The following is a 20,162-nucleotide window of genomic DNA, read 5'->3' as shown; positions in this document are numbered from 1 at the left end:
ATTAAAATCACTTTTAGATTTATTCATGTTACTAATCCTAACATAAACATGCATCATATGCATCCAAAATTTCAGATCTACTTAATCATGCATAATCAGCAATTAAATCAATCATAAAAAGCACTTTAGATCTAATCTAAACATGTTAATGATTTCAGATTTAATTGCAAGAATTAAAACATAAAAGTTTAAACATAAACCTGGCTCTGATACCACTGAAAGTGAATCCTAGGTTCTTCGGTGTTTAGCATGCTGAATTTTTTTTTTTTTTGAAAACCATGGCTGAACCTGATCGGGTTGCCTACGTACCCCTTCATAAGGGGGATCAAGCCATACGTAGTTCTTTTTAAGTTTTAAAACGCAGCGAAAAAACCGAATCAAACAATTTAATTCATGCATGCTTACAAGATCAAATCTAGAAATCAGCACCTTAAGAACATATAGGATTATGCCGGAATCGTTTAAACAATTATGCTAAAACTTTTATGCATGATTAACTATCAGATCTGAAACTTAAGAACTCTATTCCAATTAATCTCCGAATATCCATCGAATGGATTCTGGAGATATCTCCGTGAGGAGCCCCAAAAGAGGGTAAAACCTCGGGGAATTGGACCTAGACCTTGACACCATAATAAATGATTAATGCTAGATTAATACCTTTTATGATGGATGAAAGTTGTGAATCTGATTCTTGACTTCGCAGCCACGCACACGAATGGCCTCTACGAGAAGTACACGCGAAGTCCTGAAGGATCTTCTTCCGCAACAGTGCTAGCAGCTGCAGAACACTTGAAAGCTGAAATCTGCCCGCCGGGATTCAATCAACTCTTGATCAATCGTCTTGAAGCAGATAGAGATGAGGTTTGTAAGGGAAGTAGAGGACTCAGATCTGATCTTGAATCTTCTAGATATTCACCCTGAAAACCCTATCTAAAATGGAGAAGAAGAGGAGGAGGAGGCGGGTGAGGAAGAAGGCTGCAATGGATGTGTTTTTGGTGCCCATGTTTGACCCCTTTTAATGGCCTCCAAATTTTCATTCAAAATTCGAAATTTATTTTCAGAAAACCTCTTTTAGTTGGTACATGCAAAGGAATAGGAACAACCCAAATCAGATCTCAACCAAATCTGATTTAAATTCAAATTTTAAACACATGTGCAAGAGGAAAGGAATTTGAAATCCATGCGGCAAGGTAAAACACTTCATAATTTCGAAATCACCTCTTGAAATTCGAATTTAATCCATTCAAAAACTCAGACGCCACCTTGGCTGATGGTTTGAGTGATTAAAATCATTTAACACATTGCTTAATGTTTGAATTTAAATTCAAATAACAAACAATGTCGCCATGTGTCAAGCAATGGGTCCATGTGCCATGCAATAATTTTGGTTTATTTAAAATTCATGAAATCCAATTCCATGTCACCAATAATTGCCACATCATCTGAGCCTAATCCCCTTGGGTTGCACCTAATCAAATTTGGTCAAACCCGAATTAAAACAAAGCAATTTGGTTGAACCCAATCTAATCAGGTCAGACCCTGATTGAGCTCAAATTGAATCCAATTCAATTTTGGCTCATGCAAACTCAATCAAATTGAATTATTACTTTGTGTTGGACCTAATTCAATTAGGTCAATCCCAAATTAAGAACAAATTAATTTAAAATTAATTTGATCAGCTTAAGTCCTTTTTGGTTCTGACCTAATCCAATCAGGTCAAAACCCTGATTGAGCCCAAACTTGAATCCAATTCAATTTGGCTCATCCTTAGCACAATTACTCAATCAAATTGAGTTTATTAGTAATTTAATTACTAATTAATCCTTCAATAATTACTTTAATTATTTTATAAGATAATTTGCCAATCAAATTGACCAAATTACTCCTGAATGATTCTTAATCATTCATCAGCTTTCTTGATCAATCAGGAATCTTCTATGCGTGTGACCTCATAGGTTCGAACCTAAGCCGGTAGTATAGGAACAATTTTCTACACTAATCGATGTGACCATCTAGCAATGGTACCCGACGTCCGGATAGGTCGAATATATGCGAAGCAAATATTCTGGAACCCTGAACTATGGTTACTGTATAATTCAATCTCTTTGACTCCTAATGCCAGGATGACTTAGAGCTCACTGTCAACCCTATAATTAGTACATCCATTATGTGATTAACTTTAGATATCCCATGACTCCTCACTGGGATTACCCTGGCCAAGGTTTTGCTAAATTAATCACAAGATATTATCTCCTGTTTTCAGGAGGGGTCAATTCCATCTTGACTCACAACTGACTACGCAAGTACTTGACTGCACCCAGTGACCTTCTGTCACTGAATTAGAAATTCAGGTAGTCCGGTACCAAAGTACAATGAGTTGCTTGCTAGTCACAGGTTGCGGTCTCAGGTCAGAGGGCCAAACTTATACCCATATCCACTCGGAACATCTCTCGACAGTAGAGCGTTCCGGAATTGGTCACGTTTAGTGAAATGTACTTCTACACTTCACTTGTGTGGCATACCAGTGTCTCCACACTCCTTGGTTAAGAGGACAACCAACGTATATGTCACACAACGACCTAATCTCGATAATGTTGTCGTCCTAGTAACAACATATCATTTCGTCGCAAACAAGTTTAAGGACTCAAAGATAAATCCTCCTTTATCATAACATAAGTCCTAAGGACTTCATCATATAAGAGTTCATTTGAAGATGAAATGATGAATAATGCCAAATAACACTTTATTAATTTGTCAATTCATTTACAAAATTCAATCATCAATATGCTGACGATTGACATTTAGGATACAAATTCCAACAATTTTGACTGTTTCTTCGTGGTTGCTACGAAGTCCAGACTTTAAAACCAATCCAATTCATTTTCTTTAAATTCTAATCAGCGAGTACTAAGTATTTGGTTACCTTCCAATTAAATGCTGTCACCTTCTTTGGACTGAGGCAATTCTTGCTGCAGCATGAGGACCTACAAATCCACATTTAATCATTCCGATCCCACCCTCCAATTGGTTCTTGCGAGCTCATCCGTGAAGCCTTTACGGAGATATTTCATGCAGTTCCTAAATATTTCTGACTCACCTAAAGATTTTCATGAGCTATGGACAGATTGGATGTAAGTTCTTGAAGAAATCCTGTCATCTAGCTAGGTTAGATGACACTGATGGCAATCATTTGTTAGCAAGCATTGTTGGAGGAAGAAAAGAATTTTCTTTAATACTAAGAAAACAGCTGAACTTTTGGACACCTTTTTCCCTGGCCAAAGATTGGATCAGAAGCTCCTCTGTGAAAGATCTTAGGAAGATTTCTCCCCCATTTATAATTGCAACTTGTTCTAGTCTCAATGGTAGAAGTATCTTCTCTCTTCCCTCCCATTTTTCACCCCTAGGCCAGAGGCTCCTCTGGAAAGATCCTAGAAAGATTGCTCCTCTGTTTACAGCTGCAACTTGTTCTAATCCTAGTGGTCTCAGTGGCATACGCCTCTCTCTCTTCCCTCCCATTTCACCTTTCTTTTATCTATATGTACTACTTCCATTTTCTGAAATGAAAGTGATTAGGTTATGATCTAGTCTTAAAAAGGAGTAGGGAGACATGCACTACAGTTTGTTTCTCAAAATATTGCATGCATAGTATTTTATAGATGATTCATTACTATCAAGACTCATAACTTGCTTATCTAATAAATACCTAAAAATCCAAAGTAAATTAATCACATAAATAATGCAACAGAAACTTCCGCCATATTTTGGTATCACTGTCATTCCAGTGGGTTTAGGTTGTATCTTTCGCACCAAAGAATGATTCACCTTGTTTCACAATGTCAACCACCGCACAACGGCCGCTTTAAGATCTGTGCCATTGGATCGCACAACGGCTGCTTTAAGAGCTGTGCAGGTGGAGGAGAGGCTAGCATTTAGAGCGCTTTGAGAGCTGTGCAATGCACAATCCCATGGTTGATCTTGGGAAAACAAGATCAATCATTCTTACGCAGGAAAGATACAACCCGATCCCCATTTCAGTTGAGTGAATTGTTTTGCATGTCCCTGCACAGATCTTAGTATACCTCAACCCATGTGCATGACAGCATCATACTCAAAAGTTTGAGGAAGCCCCAAACCTTCATGTCTGACCCCAGTTAAGCCACTGACCTAACAATAGCTGCCGGTTCAAGAAATAAAAGGCCGGAAAATAAGAAGCGTTGACACGCAGGAAACCTAACTTTCAAAACCATAGGCCCAAACGACTGGTAGTTCCAGGAAGGGCCTTCATACAGCCATGAATGAATGCTTCTCAACGATTGTCAAGCTGCTCTTCCTTCAGTTCTCCCAACAATTCATCATCTGTCTCAGGATTTTGGCTTCCTTCTTCCCCCAGGTGCAATTTTGAGGATCCCAAATATCGGGATCGCTTCCTTCCCTGTCGGTATGTCTTCTCACTATACTTTCTTTTGTTCTTCATTTTGTTATCTTTACCTCATTAACATGTGATATCTTCAATCAGATAATTGTTTCTTCATAGACTAGAATTCCGTGAAACAACGGAAAGCTGCATGCAGTTCACTGACTTCTGTGCATTCATTAAGCACGTCTAATCTTGTTTGTAGATGGTGTTAAAGAGTAGAAGCAACAAGTAAAAGAATGGACGGACTAATATCAAAACTCAGTTCCCCAGAAATCAACTCAAAGCATTGAACATGGATGATTTTCTGAAGCAATAATTGTCGAAAAAAGTTAGCAGTTCAACATGAAAGGTTAAACCAGAAGAAACGTTGTGTATTTCTAATTACAGAAAGAATATTATACAGAACATACATGCAATGATTCACAACTTTACAGTCTCCACTAGAACAAGCATAACCCTCTAAACCAACCTTACATCCAACGTCCGAGACTCATTCTCTTTTCTACATTCTTGCTTGTTACTTCTATATGGAAACATAGGCTGTACAGAACCTAACAAGTTCCATTTTTGATAGACTGAAAGAGCACAAGCTACACAGCATTGTAATCCCTGAATCAATGGATAGGATGGTATTGTGTGATGCCACGCTTAGGTGGTAGCTTCCTCAAGATGAAAAGGACCAGAGCTGAAGGAAGAATTTCCACCAGCTGCAAACATTGAACAAATAACGTCAAAGCACTGAAATGCTAACTATGAGATAATATATAATGGAGAAAGAAATTGAAACGATTGAGTTCCATCAGATTACAAATCAAAAATCTGCATTAACTGGAGATGAACTAAAATTCTCCAAACTTGCTAGACCCTACTGGATCAAACAACTTAGCTGGATCTAACTTAGACTAGCACAACCTTATTATGCCAAGTCTGAGTCAGGCTGCATCAAGATCAACCAAACCCAAACTACGTACATCCAAAACCGATAACATGCTTCAAGGGTGAGACACAGAAGTTAAATATCATCTAAAGATCCCATTGCAAGAGCAATTAGCCCTTTGTAATGAACAGTTCCTCCCATTACTCATCCCCAAAAAGGAGAGAGCATCTATATATTCTAGGCATATATTCACTAATCTAGTAAAATTCAATCGATCATCTAAGGTTGTCACTAAGTACAGCTTAGATAGAATACCAAACCTGTCAAGTTACTTCCCAATAGATTATGATAACAGCAAGATTGAATAATTCACCAAAAAAATGTCTACAAATTCAAATGCTTTTTCACAAAGTTAAATGCTCACTTCTACACCAACTTTCTAAGCATTTAAGATCAGAAACTACTCCAAGTATTCACATGATTCACTTTTTCTTAAGATACACACTTCACAAAGTAAAGGAATTTGCATCCTCAAATGATGAAGTTACTTCAGTAATATTCTAGATCATGTTTTTGATGATTCACAATTAAAGATTTCCTTATTTACACCTAATTTTAGCGACATAAAACTACAATGGTTACAACAGAATTAAAAATAGTCAAGGACCAATATCTTCAAAAACAAATATATCATCAAACATCTGCATACTGTAAAGTAATAGCCACCTATATGTATCTCAGTTAATGTTAGTATTTCAGAAATCCTAGCCACCTACCAGGTTCATTCAAAAACTAATAGCAGCAACAATGATATGTAATTACGTTCGTTGTAATACATGATGTATCTCTAACATATTATAATATTCATAAGATATGCTTTGATTGGCAAACACTTAAGTTGGGGGAAACAATCAGGCTACCATGTAATTATTGTTCGTGCCAAAGTATCAAACTATTACTTAGCGACTTAAAATGAATCGGAAGTTGAGAGAAAACATGAAATTTGGAAACTCTCTCATGCATAAGAAGTCTACATGCATGTGGCAGTTATTAGATGAGAAGTTAGTAAAATGGTAGTTTCCAATTTATAGAAGAAACAGCATTAATCAACTTTTTTATAACTAAAACCTAAATAATTTTATGAACTTCCTTAAATCTAATAATCTTTCCTTGACTTATTGCTTTCTTGTCATTCTGATAACTTTTAGTTGACTTATTGACATTAAAAGAATCCAGATAAGTTTCCCTATAGTCTTAGAAAAAGGCTGCTATCACCAACAGACTGGGGAAGGACAAGTATAAGATGATTTAAGAGAAACAGTCTACCCACTAAAGGCATTAAAGCTCAATCAATTATCAAAAATTATACGCATATACATGGAGCCTAGTCCCAACCATTTGACACTTGCTTGTGAATCTTTCAACAACCTACCCTTCATTCCCAATACATGATATATTTAATGACATTGGAAGCTTTTCTACATCCCTTTTCAAAGCTTCCAACCTATTCTCTGGCCCTTTACAAGCCTAAGCACCTATCCTTATCTAACCTTCTAGGATCTTTGTTGCACAAGTCCATCCAAAATAGGTTCCCATCATTGTTCCAAACTCATAAAGCCTGTACTCCTCATTTAATAATCACATCCTCATTCCTGACTCTATCTTCCTAGATTAACCACATATTTGCCTCAGCACTCCAATCAGTCACTGACACACCATATTGCCGAATGTCTTAAACCACACAACATATTGGACCTCATTGTTCAATGAATGTTTCAACTAAGGTTCACCGTCTCGGTATTAAACCCATACTAGTACCATCCTACAATACATCAGGTACGATATGATACCGACCGGTACAGCAAAACTTGATTTCAACAAACGAGCCAAATCATGAGTTATCACATCCAAAAGCACCCCTCCACTTCGCATCTAATTGAATATTATTCTATCATATATGTATTATGCCATAAAAATCTCACCGTTTAATAGATTCAAGATGAAACTGAAGCATCATTTCCATTGAAATTGAAATTGCATTTCATATATTATGTTTATGTCCTATTCCTTCTCCAAGGCCGCCTCCACAATTATAGTCTAACACAAACCAAGTTTTGTCTAATCAACTAAAACTACATAATATACAAACTAAGGTACCTCTTCTTACATATCAGCCATAAGTTCATTTATAATGTATAAAGATAAGTGAACTTAAATGCTGCCTAGTTATCATGCATGTTATAGAAATTTCAGATGATCAATAAATGCATTGAGCTTGTTAACATCAAGTTGATCCATAAAGCTGATCCATGTAGAAGGAACCAGATAGGACTTTTAGGATAAGTTTCAATGTTCTGAGATTAGCAATAACTGCAGCATTTTGAACTTCTAGTTCCTCATTACTTCAAGATATCATTCACTAATAGATGTTTTATGAAATGTAACATGGATTGGACCCATACCAAGTAGAATAAGAAGTTCAGAATCGGATGGTTCAGAACGTCAAGTGAACTTAAATGCTGCCTAGTTATCATGCATGTTATAGAAATTTCAGATGATCGATAAATGCATAGAGCTTGTTAACATCAAGTTGATCCATAAAGCTGATCAATGTAGAAGGAACCAGATAGGACTTTTAGGATAAGGTTCAATGTTCTGAGATTAGCAATAACTGCAGCATTTTGAACTTCTAGTTCCTCATTACTTCAAGATATCATTCACTAATAGACGTTTTATGAAATGTAACATGGATTGGACCCATACCAAGTAGAATAAGAAGTTCAGAATCGGATGGTTCAGAACGTCTAGGTTTGCAGCTTTATCCAATGCATTAAAGCACATCTGTGAAACAAGATTTGGAATTAGTAGAGGTAATTACATCAACAGCTAAAAAGTGAGGCATGCTTCGCCAAACATAGTCGCCAGAACATACTACAAATTACGCAAAAAGTATAGCACTTACCATTATACATCTCACCAAGAAACAGGAGAAACATATGGTGGTCACATAACCAACCTGTTAAACAGGGGGGGTAAAGGCAATGCATTAAATAATAAATCAGGAGCTAGATGCTCTAAATGAAAAATGCTTTGCTATCCACAGTACAACCAAAAGTACCTCCTGTAATTTTTTGCGTCTCCCTTTTGATTCAACAGGGAAGCGTTGCAACATCAGAAAGAGCCTAGCAGCGACAATGAAAGTGAATATGAAAGACACAAGTTGCATAAATACACAGATTATAATGTGCAGTACATACACTGAAATTTTTAAATTATGGAGTGTCAAAACGTATGGATCCCTGGAAGGATACTAACCATACCAAGTATCAGTTAAGAGCAATCTTTCGGAAAAAGGAATCAGGGCGCTTTTGTTTAGGGGTCGGGGGGTGGGGAGTCAATCTTCTATGGTTTGCTAATATCTGTATGATTTGAAGGGCTCTAAAATTGGTTATTTGATATCAGTGATTTGGTGGATGATCATGTTTTAACACTTCTAGAACATATGATTGTATAAACTCATTACAGTAAAATACAGTCCTGTTTCCATTTATGTTGCGACCTAAATATGCACTACAAAAAGGCTGAAGCTGGCAAATTTAGCAACGCATGAGTTAGGAAGCCTAAGGACCCTGAAACAGTCAGCAAACAAAATTTTAAGGGGAAAAAATAACTATATTTACAAGGAGAACAAAAATGAACTGCAAGGAGAGTAACAACAAAGTCAACATAAGCAACAACTTTCAGTTTGGTTGTTGTACTTGCTAAGCATACCTTAACCATGTGTTCAGAATGAGATCTAAACTAACACAAGGGCTAGTTATGAGAATTATAAAAAAAAGAAGATAGCTATGAGATAAATGTTAAAATCAACCGAATTAGTTAGAATCGTTAGATAGACAAATATCATAAGCATCTCACCTCCCCCCATAGAGAAGAAACCCAAGAGCAGCAAATAACGAGACACCTGCCAATATACATATGTGAACATTATTATAGGTTCAAAAGTATATAGATGATTTTTTAATTAAAATAATAGAAAGCCAACAAATTAAAACTGCACCTGCAAAGAACATCTTTGATAAGATGAGAACAGCTCGAACAGGCTTCCACCACAAAAGCAGCCACAGAGCTATCTGCAGAGTACTACTTCAATCACTCAAAAAATACAAGCCAAATGGTAAAGACCACATAATCTTTCCAAACCATGACAGATCAAATAAATAATAAGTAATCTAGGCACAGAAACAGCCTGAAAGTATACTGTAAAGACTGCAATTTTCTTATATAACTTAATTGATGTGTCGACTCAATTAGTTATTTGTTTTCTTCTACATTAACATCAATGAAAGCCACTATTATCTGCATCAACATGACATAAGGAAAAGATACTTTTTTTATACAACTTAATGGATTTGTCAACCCATTCAGTTATTTGTTTTCTTCTCAACTAACATCAACAAAAGCCACTATCATTTGCATCAACATAACACAAGGAAAAGATTCCCTAAAACCCAAGTTTTAAGTTCCCAGATTACCAGACTGGCTTCAGCTGTCATGGTTTTGTAGTATCACTCAGTTTTATCCAAAGCCCGTTTGTTTTAGTTTGGTTTCGGTTAAAACCAACACATAAAAAGGCTTGTGTATCCTTCACTCAGTCTTTTATCCCTTTCTTGTTTTTCTTTTCACTTTCAGGGAAAACATGCCATGGTACATGGAATCAACCTCATAGAAACATTTTAATAATATATAGCATAGGAAATTTGCAAATTTTCAGGAGGCCTGGATTCTATATATATAAATAAGTAAATATTGAGAAGTGTAAATTTTTCAACCATATCTCTGTAAAATTGGTCAATATTTAGCAGAATCTTTCATCCACAAATGTCCAAATCTGGAAAACGGACTAGTTGAAAGAAATACAGATTTACTTTTTAACCGATAATTTCTTATTTTAGAACTTCAACACATGTATATTTTTTTTATGTATGAAGCATGTTGGATGTGTTCATTATCAAATTCTATAGCCATTCTTGTGGGTACATGTTGCCATGGTTATTTGCTTTCCCATAAGAATAAGAGGTGACACCAAATAGTAAATATTGTAGTGATTCATATTTCAACAGTCACTCTTACTATTGGAAAAAATACTTTAAATCAGCTGATTCATGTTTTCTAGCTAACAGTACCATTACAATGAAGCCTCGTCTCACTATTTAACGTTGCCTTTATGACAACTCACAAAAGCATTATGTTGTCTAAATGTTATGCTAAAAGGAATTTACTCAAATTTACTCATCATTCAAAAATGCATTTTGTAGGACGCAGATGATATAGTGAGATTAAGCAGCTCAAATGCTATTTTTTGTATGGTAATTACGAGTCTCTTGAAATCTGCACAGAATATTGACTTAACTAACCAGTTTGCTGTTCAAACCATAACCCAGAGCATCTTAATGAAACCCCAGGGGCATTCATTAACCAAGCAAGAGAAACTTTAACTAATTAAATATGTCATTAATTGCACAATCATAATAATGCATGCCACTACCACAATAGGGTTATTAACTTTTAGGAATACCCCAAGTCATTTCTTAACATGTCCAATATTTTCAACTGTCTTATGCGATTTCTCATGTGTTCATCCACCAGCATTAGCTGTCAATACTTGTGAATGCACCCATTCAAGGCTCAAACCCATAATTTCTGATTACTAAGCACGGGGTTATAACCACTGAGGTGAGCCCCAGTTCATAGTTTGGCATAATTTCAGATTCCCCTAAATCTATAGGGCAGCAAATATTGAATCTCAGTTCACTATAACAAAACATAAATGGTATATTTGCAAGTAACAAACCAAATGAAAATTTTAACGATGTTTGCAACTATAAGTTAATAAAATATGAAGATTTAAGTTGCACCACAATTTCAAATTTTGTAGACATATCAACTTTTTGAGCATTATTATATAAAATGATTGACAGATGTGTGCATCTTCATATCATTAATATGTACTGCCACTAAAGAGATGTATCAGATCTCAAGCCTAGCTGTTGAACTAATTGATAACAAGAATAACTAAATATTTTTCGATCATTTATTTCGATGGAAAAAAGTGTTTGAAAGATATCAAAAAAATGTACCTTGCAGAAAAAGTGTAAGTCCACACTCAAAGCATCTTTCTAATCACAATATTGTGACTCCACCTACCACTTCCAAGATTGGAGAAACTATAGCCCACCCATCACCCAAATAATGAATGAAGTTAGTTCATAAAAATTAATCTCTCAGCTACTTTTGAATCTTTCACCTCTTTTTTCATGCATAGGGCTAGAAATGAGCATATATGGGTTCAAGACTTACCAACCAGGCCAGGCCTCATTCACATGGGGCTAGGACAAAATATCAAGGTGCAAAATGATTCTAGACAAACTCTGGCCACTGCATATACTCATTGCCCCTAGAAAAAGCCGTTTGCATGACTGAGCACAAGTAGAGCCTTAGTCAAAAGCTTGCAAGAATTTTACCTCCTACTATTAGAGCACCTACTTCCTTTAGTCTTGAACAACCTCATATTCCACGACCACCTAAAGCAGTTGCCGGGCCAAAGTGATGGAGATCCAAGTTTGTGCCACGTTGCATCATGCTGCAGCTTAGATTTTTATTATATTTGATTATCATTTTTTTATGTATTTTTCTTTTATTTTCTGGTTATTTTCAATTTCAATGGGTTATTTTGGATTCTAGGTTGAGATTTAAAGATCTCAATACTTATCTAGGAACCTAACTGCTGTAGCATATTACAATTAATGGCACTGTACATGTTACAGTAATCATGAATAGTAAGTGCGTCTTATTAGGAGCAGTTTTGGATTTTAAAAGAGTTGAATTAGAATTTCTGTTTTGTTATAAAAAGGGGACGCTTAGTGTTTGATATAATCACAGTTTAAGCAGATTATGAATGAAATAATGGAGTCTTCAGTTTTCTTTACTCTTGTAGTGTGAGGTCTTGAAACCCTAAGTGTGACTCCAAGGTTTTAGTATGAGTCCAGTATTATCTTTTCCCTTCTCTTAGTTTTTTTTTCTATGTTTGATCCCCTAGAGACTTATTTGGACTTACTTCCTTGTCTCTTATTCATCTCTTATCGATCTCTATTTTGGGTTTCACATCCCAAAAGATTTTTTTTGGTCATATAAATATCAGATTTTCTTTCAAACTATTCCTGCAAGCACGCGATTTCATATATTTAAATGCATAAATCCTAAAAGTCTCAATTTAACCTGTAGAATCTTAAATTTTAGGTTAGAGAGTAGCTATTCATTAACTATTCTCTTCAAAAATATTATCTTTCTAGTTTAGTTTTATCGAAAACTAAGATCTGCGATTGAATTTCCAGTACATTTCAATCATATCCTAAGCCATTCTAGATCCCCTTCACCTGTCCTACATCACACAGCTTTGAAGCATTGCTTATGTTGCACCATAAACCAGCAGGACCAGAAGCATCAACCTCCTCGAGCCATTGCCCAACCACCTAGGAAGCACGGATGCTTCAAATTACATGTGTCTGTATCAGGTATGTATTTACTGGTACTCATTGATTACTTCTTGAAGACATGGCTGATACTTATATATCTTATTTTTTAAAATTAAGAAAAGAACTTCAAATAGTTCTCAAATATACTTAGAGGTTGTTTGGTTGTTGTGAGTTTTTCTATAACAAATTAATTCTCTGTAAAACAAGTTTCAAGAAAAATAAGGGAAGACCTGTTTTCATAAAATTCATTCTTTGGGTCTTATGAATTGTCAATTTGGGCCAAATAGGTGTTCCAAAAAAACACCAGACAAATATTTTCGTAAAACTCATTTATTTCCAGCTTTTAGTAATCTTAAACTGCTAAAGCTCATCAACCAAGCTTTGAGGTAAGCTATCTAGAAGCATCAAATGTTTAAACAATTGGATATAGTATGCCACAATATGACACGATTGGGTACTCCACTTCGAAGTAAATCGGTAACACCAGCTAAAGTTGTCCAACAATTGGACATTTTTTGTTTAAAGTCTCATCCAGGGAAACCTTAGTTTAAAGTGTTAGATGCTTCAAATGAAATTTCCTTATATTTTAAGTTTAGAGCTATCAAGATTTTCCAGACTCTTCAAGTTTAAGTGTTGTTATCACAATTAATATGTACACTTTAAGCAAAGGGTTGTTATGTTTTCAATATAAAGTTATCATAATTATGTGAACACTTTAAGTGAAAATGTAATTCAAATTAGTTATCAACTTAGGTATCTCAAGACATCTTAAGAAACTTTAAATGAGCCTAGCAGATAACTTGCAAGAATTGTTACTAAGGTATGGCATTTTCCATGTTCTTTGTCTTATCTCCATGGGGACATGATACGACATGCCAAATACAGCATGACACACTGCAAACATGCATCCTTTCATAGCCCACGCCTCATCTAAATTCCTAATCTTAAGGACTATATTAATCATGATTGACCACATATCCTCATTCTCGTACATAATATGGCTGTGCCTCTCATCTTTCATCCATCCAAGATGAAGCCATGGAAAGGAAAAAGGAAAAAATGTGCAAAAATTAAAAAAGGGTTAAAGAAGTGGGATGAGGGAAGAGCCACAAACAAAGAAAAAAAATGAAAAGAAGTGAGAGAAGAGGGAAGAATCTGTACCTTCCTCATCACCACCCCAACTCTAAGACATCCACCACACCTTTGAGCAGTTGGAGCATTCTTCTCTCTCTTTCTTTTTAGCCTAAGCCATAGGAGGCAACTGGACGGGGTGTTGTTCCCAAGCAATGATTAAGGACTTTGGAAAAAGCCCTTTTCCCTAACAGTGATGTTCTTAAGTGAACATGGCCATAGCATTTCTAGTTGTAGAGCCCAGCATCTAAGCATGCGGCCCATTAGCCATAACCCATAAATAAGGCTAAATAGATTTATTCATTAAGATTATGTTAATTTAGTGTTTTTCTATTCTTTCTCCAATTCAGGGCTATTAGGATATAAATTACTTATTTTATCCTGTTAGTTTTGCTAAAATTTTATGTTCTAATATATATACATATATTAATTATATGTCATTGTGTCCCTGTATACACATTTTTTGAGATTGTTGTGTCAAATTCTTCAGGATACTTGGACACTTGATACCCATGTCCCGTGTCCAAGAAACATTGCTCACAAGCACATGGTTATTCCATTAAGTTTTTGTTTGTTAGGCAAACTCTATAATTCTACTTCCACTTTTAAGTTACTCTTCTGAAATAAGCATCAAAACATGCACACGTGTGTCTACGTATGCAGGTAGGTATCTATGGACTGACACATATACATATAAATATATGTACGAATCCACACACATGTCCCTGTGCCTGGATTTTTTGTGGTTGTCATGTCCAACACTTGAGGACACTTCAACACTTAGCAACCATGTCAAGTGTCCAAAAATGAGGGAGGGCATTTTCTTTCTTTTCTTAAAGAATAACCTTTAAAAAGTTATGGTCAATTTTGTAGCCTAACATGTCAACACTAAAATATGAAGGATGCTTTAAGATCTATCGATCTGAATAATGATTAAATGATGAGATTGTCAAAATTGATGCTGTCGTATAATGTGTAGATTGTCATTTTGTTAGGCTGCTACGCTTCATGGATTTTTCTATTTACATATCTAAATATATGCATGTGTATACACACATACATATATGTGCACTATAGCATATAAACATACATATATAAATATATAAAAGAGGATGTATATACATATATGTAATATTTATAAGTATGTGTATTTGTATGTGTATATATGTGTGTGGGTGTGTATAGATAGATACATGTATATATGTATGTATATGTAATTGTTTGCACTCCTCAACAACCTAGAAGGCAATCATGAGCAAGCGCCACGTGGACCAGTCAAAGTGGATGATAGTCACATGACCCTTGCTGGACTGATAGAGTTCGGCTGTGATAATCAAACATGAAGGCACAAGCCAAAGGAGGAAGATTCAGCAATGACATTGACAAGCAAGCCAAGAGATTAAGACTGGGTCGTGATCAACCGCAATACAAGGTGGATGCATTGGTCTCAAGAGTCTCCCAAGGCATAAAAGGCCATTAAAGAGAAACGGCCAACATAAGCCATGTAGGGATAGGGCAAAGAAAGTTTAACGATGACCAAGGCTGATAGAGTATGAATATTGGTCAAACAATTAGTACAAAGTGGCCATTTTCATGGTCATGCAATAGTAGGAAGACGACCGCAATTAGTTACCAAAACTACTACAAGTCGAGACTTGATGCGGATAACCGTCAAAGTGAGCAGTTATTATATTTTAATATAAATAATGGATTTGTACTATGTAATAGGACCCTTCGACATCCAAATCAATGCAATTTATCTTATCTAAGTTCTTAATCTACCAGTAGTTTATACCTTAAGTGCAGTGGTAACTTAAATTAGATTTCTACTATCATAGCCTTATGCTACATCCCTATTCCTTATACAGATCCATCTCACTCAAACGGTAGTATAATAGTGGCAAAAAATTTTGAGGTCAAAGCACCTGGACCCATGGTTGATGGAACCGTCCCGAACCGTTCGGTTCAGGGCGCACCAAGTCGTATCTGCGGCAGACTGGAATGGTTCCGACAACCAAAACGAGAAACTGGGATGGAAGAGATGAAGAAGGAAAGAGAGAAAAAGAGAGAGAGCAGTGAAGGGAGAGGAAAAGGAAGAAAGAGAGGGAAAGTGGCTGTCAGTCGAGGGCTGCGAAGGGCTGGAGAGCCGCGCAGAGGGGCAGAGGAGGGGTTCCACCTCCGGTTACCCTGTTTCTTTTGAAACAGGGGTCCCCGAGGGGACTTCTTTTTATTTTCAAAATTTTTAAGTAAAGTTGAAATCCTTCGGGAGTCTTGTTTCAAATGAAATAGGAAAACCAGAGGCAGAACTTCCGCCGGCCTCCTCTCTCCCTCCCTCTCTCCCTCTTCTCTCGCTCTCTTTTTTTATCTTCGGTTCTCCCTCTCCCCCACCTCCTCTACTATGTCGGTATGGGCCAGCACAAAACAACATAGAAATGTACCGACCCATGCCATCGAAAAACCGGTCTGCACCCCAGTTCCGGCACAGCAATCCTTGCCTGGACCTACAAACTCCTATAATTCAATTACCTTTAATAAAAGACATCACCACCATCTTTTCGGCTAATCTAATACCGATGGCATGCTCGTGCACATATCTACCCCTTGCTATTAGGCTTGTCAACTCTCTCTATCAGACGACCGAGTTTCTTAGGACAAGGAGTTCCTTGGCACACCTAGACACGATGGAAAGGGTGGGAACAGTGATGTATGTAGATATACATATGTGTGCATGACAATCTAGATGTATATGTATTTGTACATATGCATATGCATGGTATATGCATATGTATGTAAATATGTATGCATATTAATATATCTTAGCCATATCATACTATATTCTTCAAGATTTGCCATATCGATGGATTTGTACCGTGTAACAGCTATATCGCATATCCATGTTGATGCTTCTAGCCTACCACAAGCAATCACATAGAAATTAGTTTAACACTACTTCAGAACTTCTGAGCTGTCACCTCCAAAGGGAAGATTCTCACCTCCTTCATACCGTTACCACAGAATATCTTCTCCTACTTTTATCTTTGAATTGACAAGCGAGTTAGTTGATTATATTCTAATACTTAAAATATGCATAAAACCTATTGCATGTACCAAAGATGAACTTGAATGGGATTGAGAAGGATAGTTACTGTACAACCAATAGAAAGGGCCTAAAATGGATAGACAAAGTTTATGGCCAACACCAATTCGAAGTGGTGCTTGACTGTATTATGGAGGAGGACAATGTAAATAGCAATAGTAGACACAATGACAAATGTTGACAGCATGTTTGATAAGTATTTTGCTTGCATTAAGCTAAAATTTTTGGACTTCACTCATTTCCTTTTAATATGAAACTAAATTTAAGAACTTTACTATTGCGCACTCTTAAATTTATCTATTATCAAACTTTGATATAGTTACAATTATTTAACATGATTCGGGGAATATGTTGTTTATAGTGACTTTTAAAGTGTTCTAATATATATCAAGCTACCAATAACCATATATTAAAATTGTCTTGATATATTTTAAGATGTTTCAATTCATAAATGCCCCTTTCTATAATTAATAATGTCATTATGATAGTTCCCTAATTTTGGTTCATAAATTTATTTTTGAAAAATTAAATTAAAATCATGGGTCAATGTACACCTCAAAAGAAAAAAAAAAGACAATTACAAGTTATCCAACTTCAAATCTAATTAACTATTTTAATTTGTAATAAAATTTCCCATTGTATTATCTTATTAATATCAATTTCTAAGACATTAAGTTGTTTCTGGCTCAAAGAAAAAGTCTTTCATAAGTAACAGCATACAAGTTGCATCCATCATGGCATAGAGTTCCATGGATTCATGGATCAAAGGCTCATAAGCCATAGTTAACAATGTGAATGGAGCACCTAAAAAAGTAAAATGTCCAAAAGACTACATTAACCAAAATGATAACAATAGCTCTTAATTTCAGATATTACTTGATTGAGATCTGTCTTAGCTATTAAATCTCCATCTATTTGTTTTCGATGTCAAGTGCCTGGTCCGTAGTAGTTGGAATTTTCTATCTAGAGTAATACACCCACTTCAACATCTTCCTTCCTAGAATCTTGAACCTGCACCTACTTCCTAAGCACTTCCTTGCAAAAAGTGTTTCTAAAATATTCACTTCTCTGCACCCATACCTACATTCCACTCCTAAACTCGCTTCGAATTCTAGCAACTAACATCTAGTCTCCAACATGTTAATTAGTCATCAAATCAATAATTCCATGCCACAAGACAAGAGGTTTGTACAAACCAAGGTCGTTGAAATGAGGAAAAACTAGTTCACCTTCCATGTGTAAATTGGAAAACCTATTGGCAATCCAATTTCTTTGATTGCATTAACTTTCCAGTTTTATCATACAGCTAACTAGCTGTGAGCAAACAGATATATGTATTTGAAAGATATGCTAGTCCAAAGTATATCATTTGATATGCTAATCAACTGTTTACCTGTATAGCATAAACCACTCCATTAATTGTATAGAAAGTTGGCCTAAGCCCATCAGTCGACACGGCACGTGCCTGAACACATTCCAATTCAGAAAAAGGAACTGAGTAGGCATCCGAAATCATTTTAAGCAAAAAGAAACTAAACAAAGAATCCATGATCAGTCAAGATAATCAAAAATGAGCAAGGATGGTTCATCAAATTGAGAAATATCCGACCTGATAATATATTTCAGCCCAGAAGAGTACCAACAGGGCATAGGTTGTGAAGAATGCAAGACCAGGAAAATCAAGAAGAACATGTTGAAAGATCTGAAATGCAACAATATTATAATAATGGCTTGGAAATATTTGGTTCAAATGCTCTGGAACCAGCACATAGTTAAAGTTCATCAAACCTCAGGCTTTATCTGCTGCACATTCCGACGAAAAGCAAAAATAACCGATCGGACTGCAATTGACCGATATAACAGCAGTGTCAACCATAAGCAAAGAAAAATATCCCCAGTGTTGTTTATGGAAAACATGTATTGAAGGATACAAACCGCCATTCACCAAGAAATTCAAGAAATGGAAGACCTTTTGCGTCGTCCAACCATACTCTGGTACTCTACATTCAATTCTAACCAATTGTATCTGCAAGGCACAAAATTTCAGCATCCAAAAGCATAATTTTTAATGGAATTTTCAAGCCTAGGAAAATGAAAGGCCAGTTTTCAGTTTTCACTTTGTCGCAGAAATCGTGAACTTAATAACCCAGAGGAGGAAAAGTGTTCTCATTAAAAAAAAACATGTTTCATGGAAACCCTAAAATTTCCAAGTTTTTCTAAGAAGATTCTTTGAGTGCAAGCATTGAGCACGCTAACCCTAGGTTTCTAGTTTTCTGAACATGAAAAGAATAATCTTTTCAAAAACTGAGGCTTCGAATTAGAAACCCTAGCAATCTGAAAATCGAGGAACAAACAAACCAAACGATCGAATCGAATAACGACAAAGGGAAAGGTAGAGATCCAACCAGAGCCACGGCTCCAACGAATCCAAAGAGGCCCGCTAGTGTATGGTAGATCCGGTCCTGCCACAAAGGCGAGTTGTTCACCTCGTCCCACCAATTCGCCGCGCTCGTAAGCGCCACCGCCGCCACATTCGGCACCACCGACGAGGCCATCGGACCCCGCTGGAACTCCCCCCAATATTTGAAATTCGAATTCCCAGTGGCCGGTCCCTAAAAATTCTCGGATCCGAGAAGCTGGAGAGCCGGAGATTGGAGAAATCCAGGAGACCGATAGAAAGAAAAAAAAAGGACCGAGGAAGGGAAAGGCGAGACGAAACCCGAAAAAAGACGAGAGGGCTGGGTTAAAACTTCAAAAACGGCCTCGGTTTGGATTGTTGTAGCCGATGGGCTGCTTCTAGCTCGTGCGGGAAACGGCCAGATGAGTCGGACAGCCGGCAATAGCCGGTGGGTTGGCTAGGGTAGACCGACACGTGGGAGTCTCGGCAGGGAACAGCTCATTCGATCGAGGTCCAGATTGGCGGACGGCTATGATGCAATCCCACGTTGCCGTAATAATTATGCCACGTTGGAGTAGGGCAGCCCACGGCCGACTAGAACTATCCTACGCTACCTGGGAGGCCCATCAAATTATGAGCTGGGCAATTTAGAATCCAATTTAGCTTTGGATGATGACCATCATAGCATGCTGGGGTTGGGTCAA

At 36.5% G+C, this 20,162-nt stretch overlaps 1 protein-coding gene and 1 long non-coding RNA gene across 3 annotated transcripts; one reads left to right on the top strand and one right to left on the bottom strand.

Annotated features, from left to right (window-relative positions):
- The first annotated feature begins 4,310 nt into the window (after window positions 1-4,310).
- On the top strand, window positions 4,311-15,732 carry LOC120107768 (uncharacterized). 2 transcript variants are annotated; one of them, XR_015976176.2, is made up of 2 exons: window positions 4,311-4,441; window positions 10,616-15,732. It is a non-coding gene; the product is annotated as an uncharacterized LOC120107768 (long non-coding RNA). The 2 variants fall into 2 exon arrangements; XR_016399800.1 differs by having other exon boundaries at window positions 4,315-4,441; window positions 4,623-15,732.
- Window positions 4,771-19,839, bottom strand: LOC103724238 (tobamovirus multiplication protein 3-like). The gene is made up of 11 exons (XM_008815434.5): window positions 19,466-19,839; window positions 18,996-19,086; window positions 18,849-18,901; window positions 18,670-18,762; window positions 18,454-18,525; window positions 9,358-9,430; window positions 9,216-9,261; window positions 8,416-8,479; window positions 8,260-8,313; window positions 8,061-8,138; window positions 4,771-5,127 (listed from the first exon to the last, which is right to left on the bottom strand). The coding sequence occupies exons 1-11, from the start codon at window positions 19,613-19,615 to the stop codon at window positions 5,035-5,037; spliced, it is 867 nt and encodes a 288-aa protein (XP_008813656.1). The 5' UTR covers window positions 19,616-19,839; the 3' UTR covers window positions 4,771-5,034.
- Between the last annotated feature and the right edge of the window lie 323 nt (window positions 19,840-20,162).

This window comes from Phoenix dactylifera, chromosome 3 (genome assembly GCF_051530095.1).
Source record: "Phoenix dactylifera cultivar Ajwa chromosome 3, Ajwa_hap1_PhDact_Kaust_v1.1, whole genome shotgun sequence".
NCBI classification, from domain to species: Eukaryota; Viridiplantae; Streptophyta; class Magnoliopsida; order Arecales; family Arecaceae; genus Phoenix; species Phoenix dactylifera.
The sequence above is the reverse complement of the archived record's forward strand: the minus strand, read 5'-3'. Positions and strand labels throughout refer to the sequence as shown.

Excerpts from the sequence above, each read along its gene's own strand:
- LOC103724238 (XM_008815434.5), bottom strand. The coding sequence starts at position 19,615 with ATGGCCTCGTCGGTGGTGCCGAATGTGGCGGCGGTGGCGCTTACGAGC. Across the intron at positions 8,139-8,259 it reads TCTTGGTGAGATGTATAATG|ATGTGCTTTAATGCATTGGA; the intron begins GTAAGTGCTATA and ends CTTGTTTCACAG. Across the intron at positions 5,128-8,060 it reads TGAACTTCTTATTCTACTTG|CTGGTGGAAATTCTTCCTTC; the intron begins GTATGGGTCCAA and ends CAATGTTTGCAG.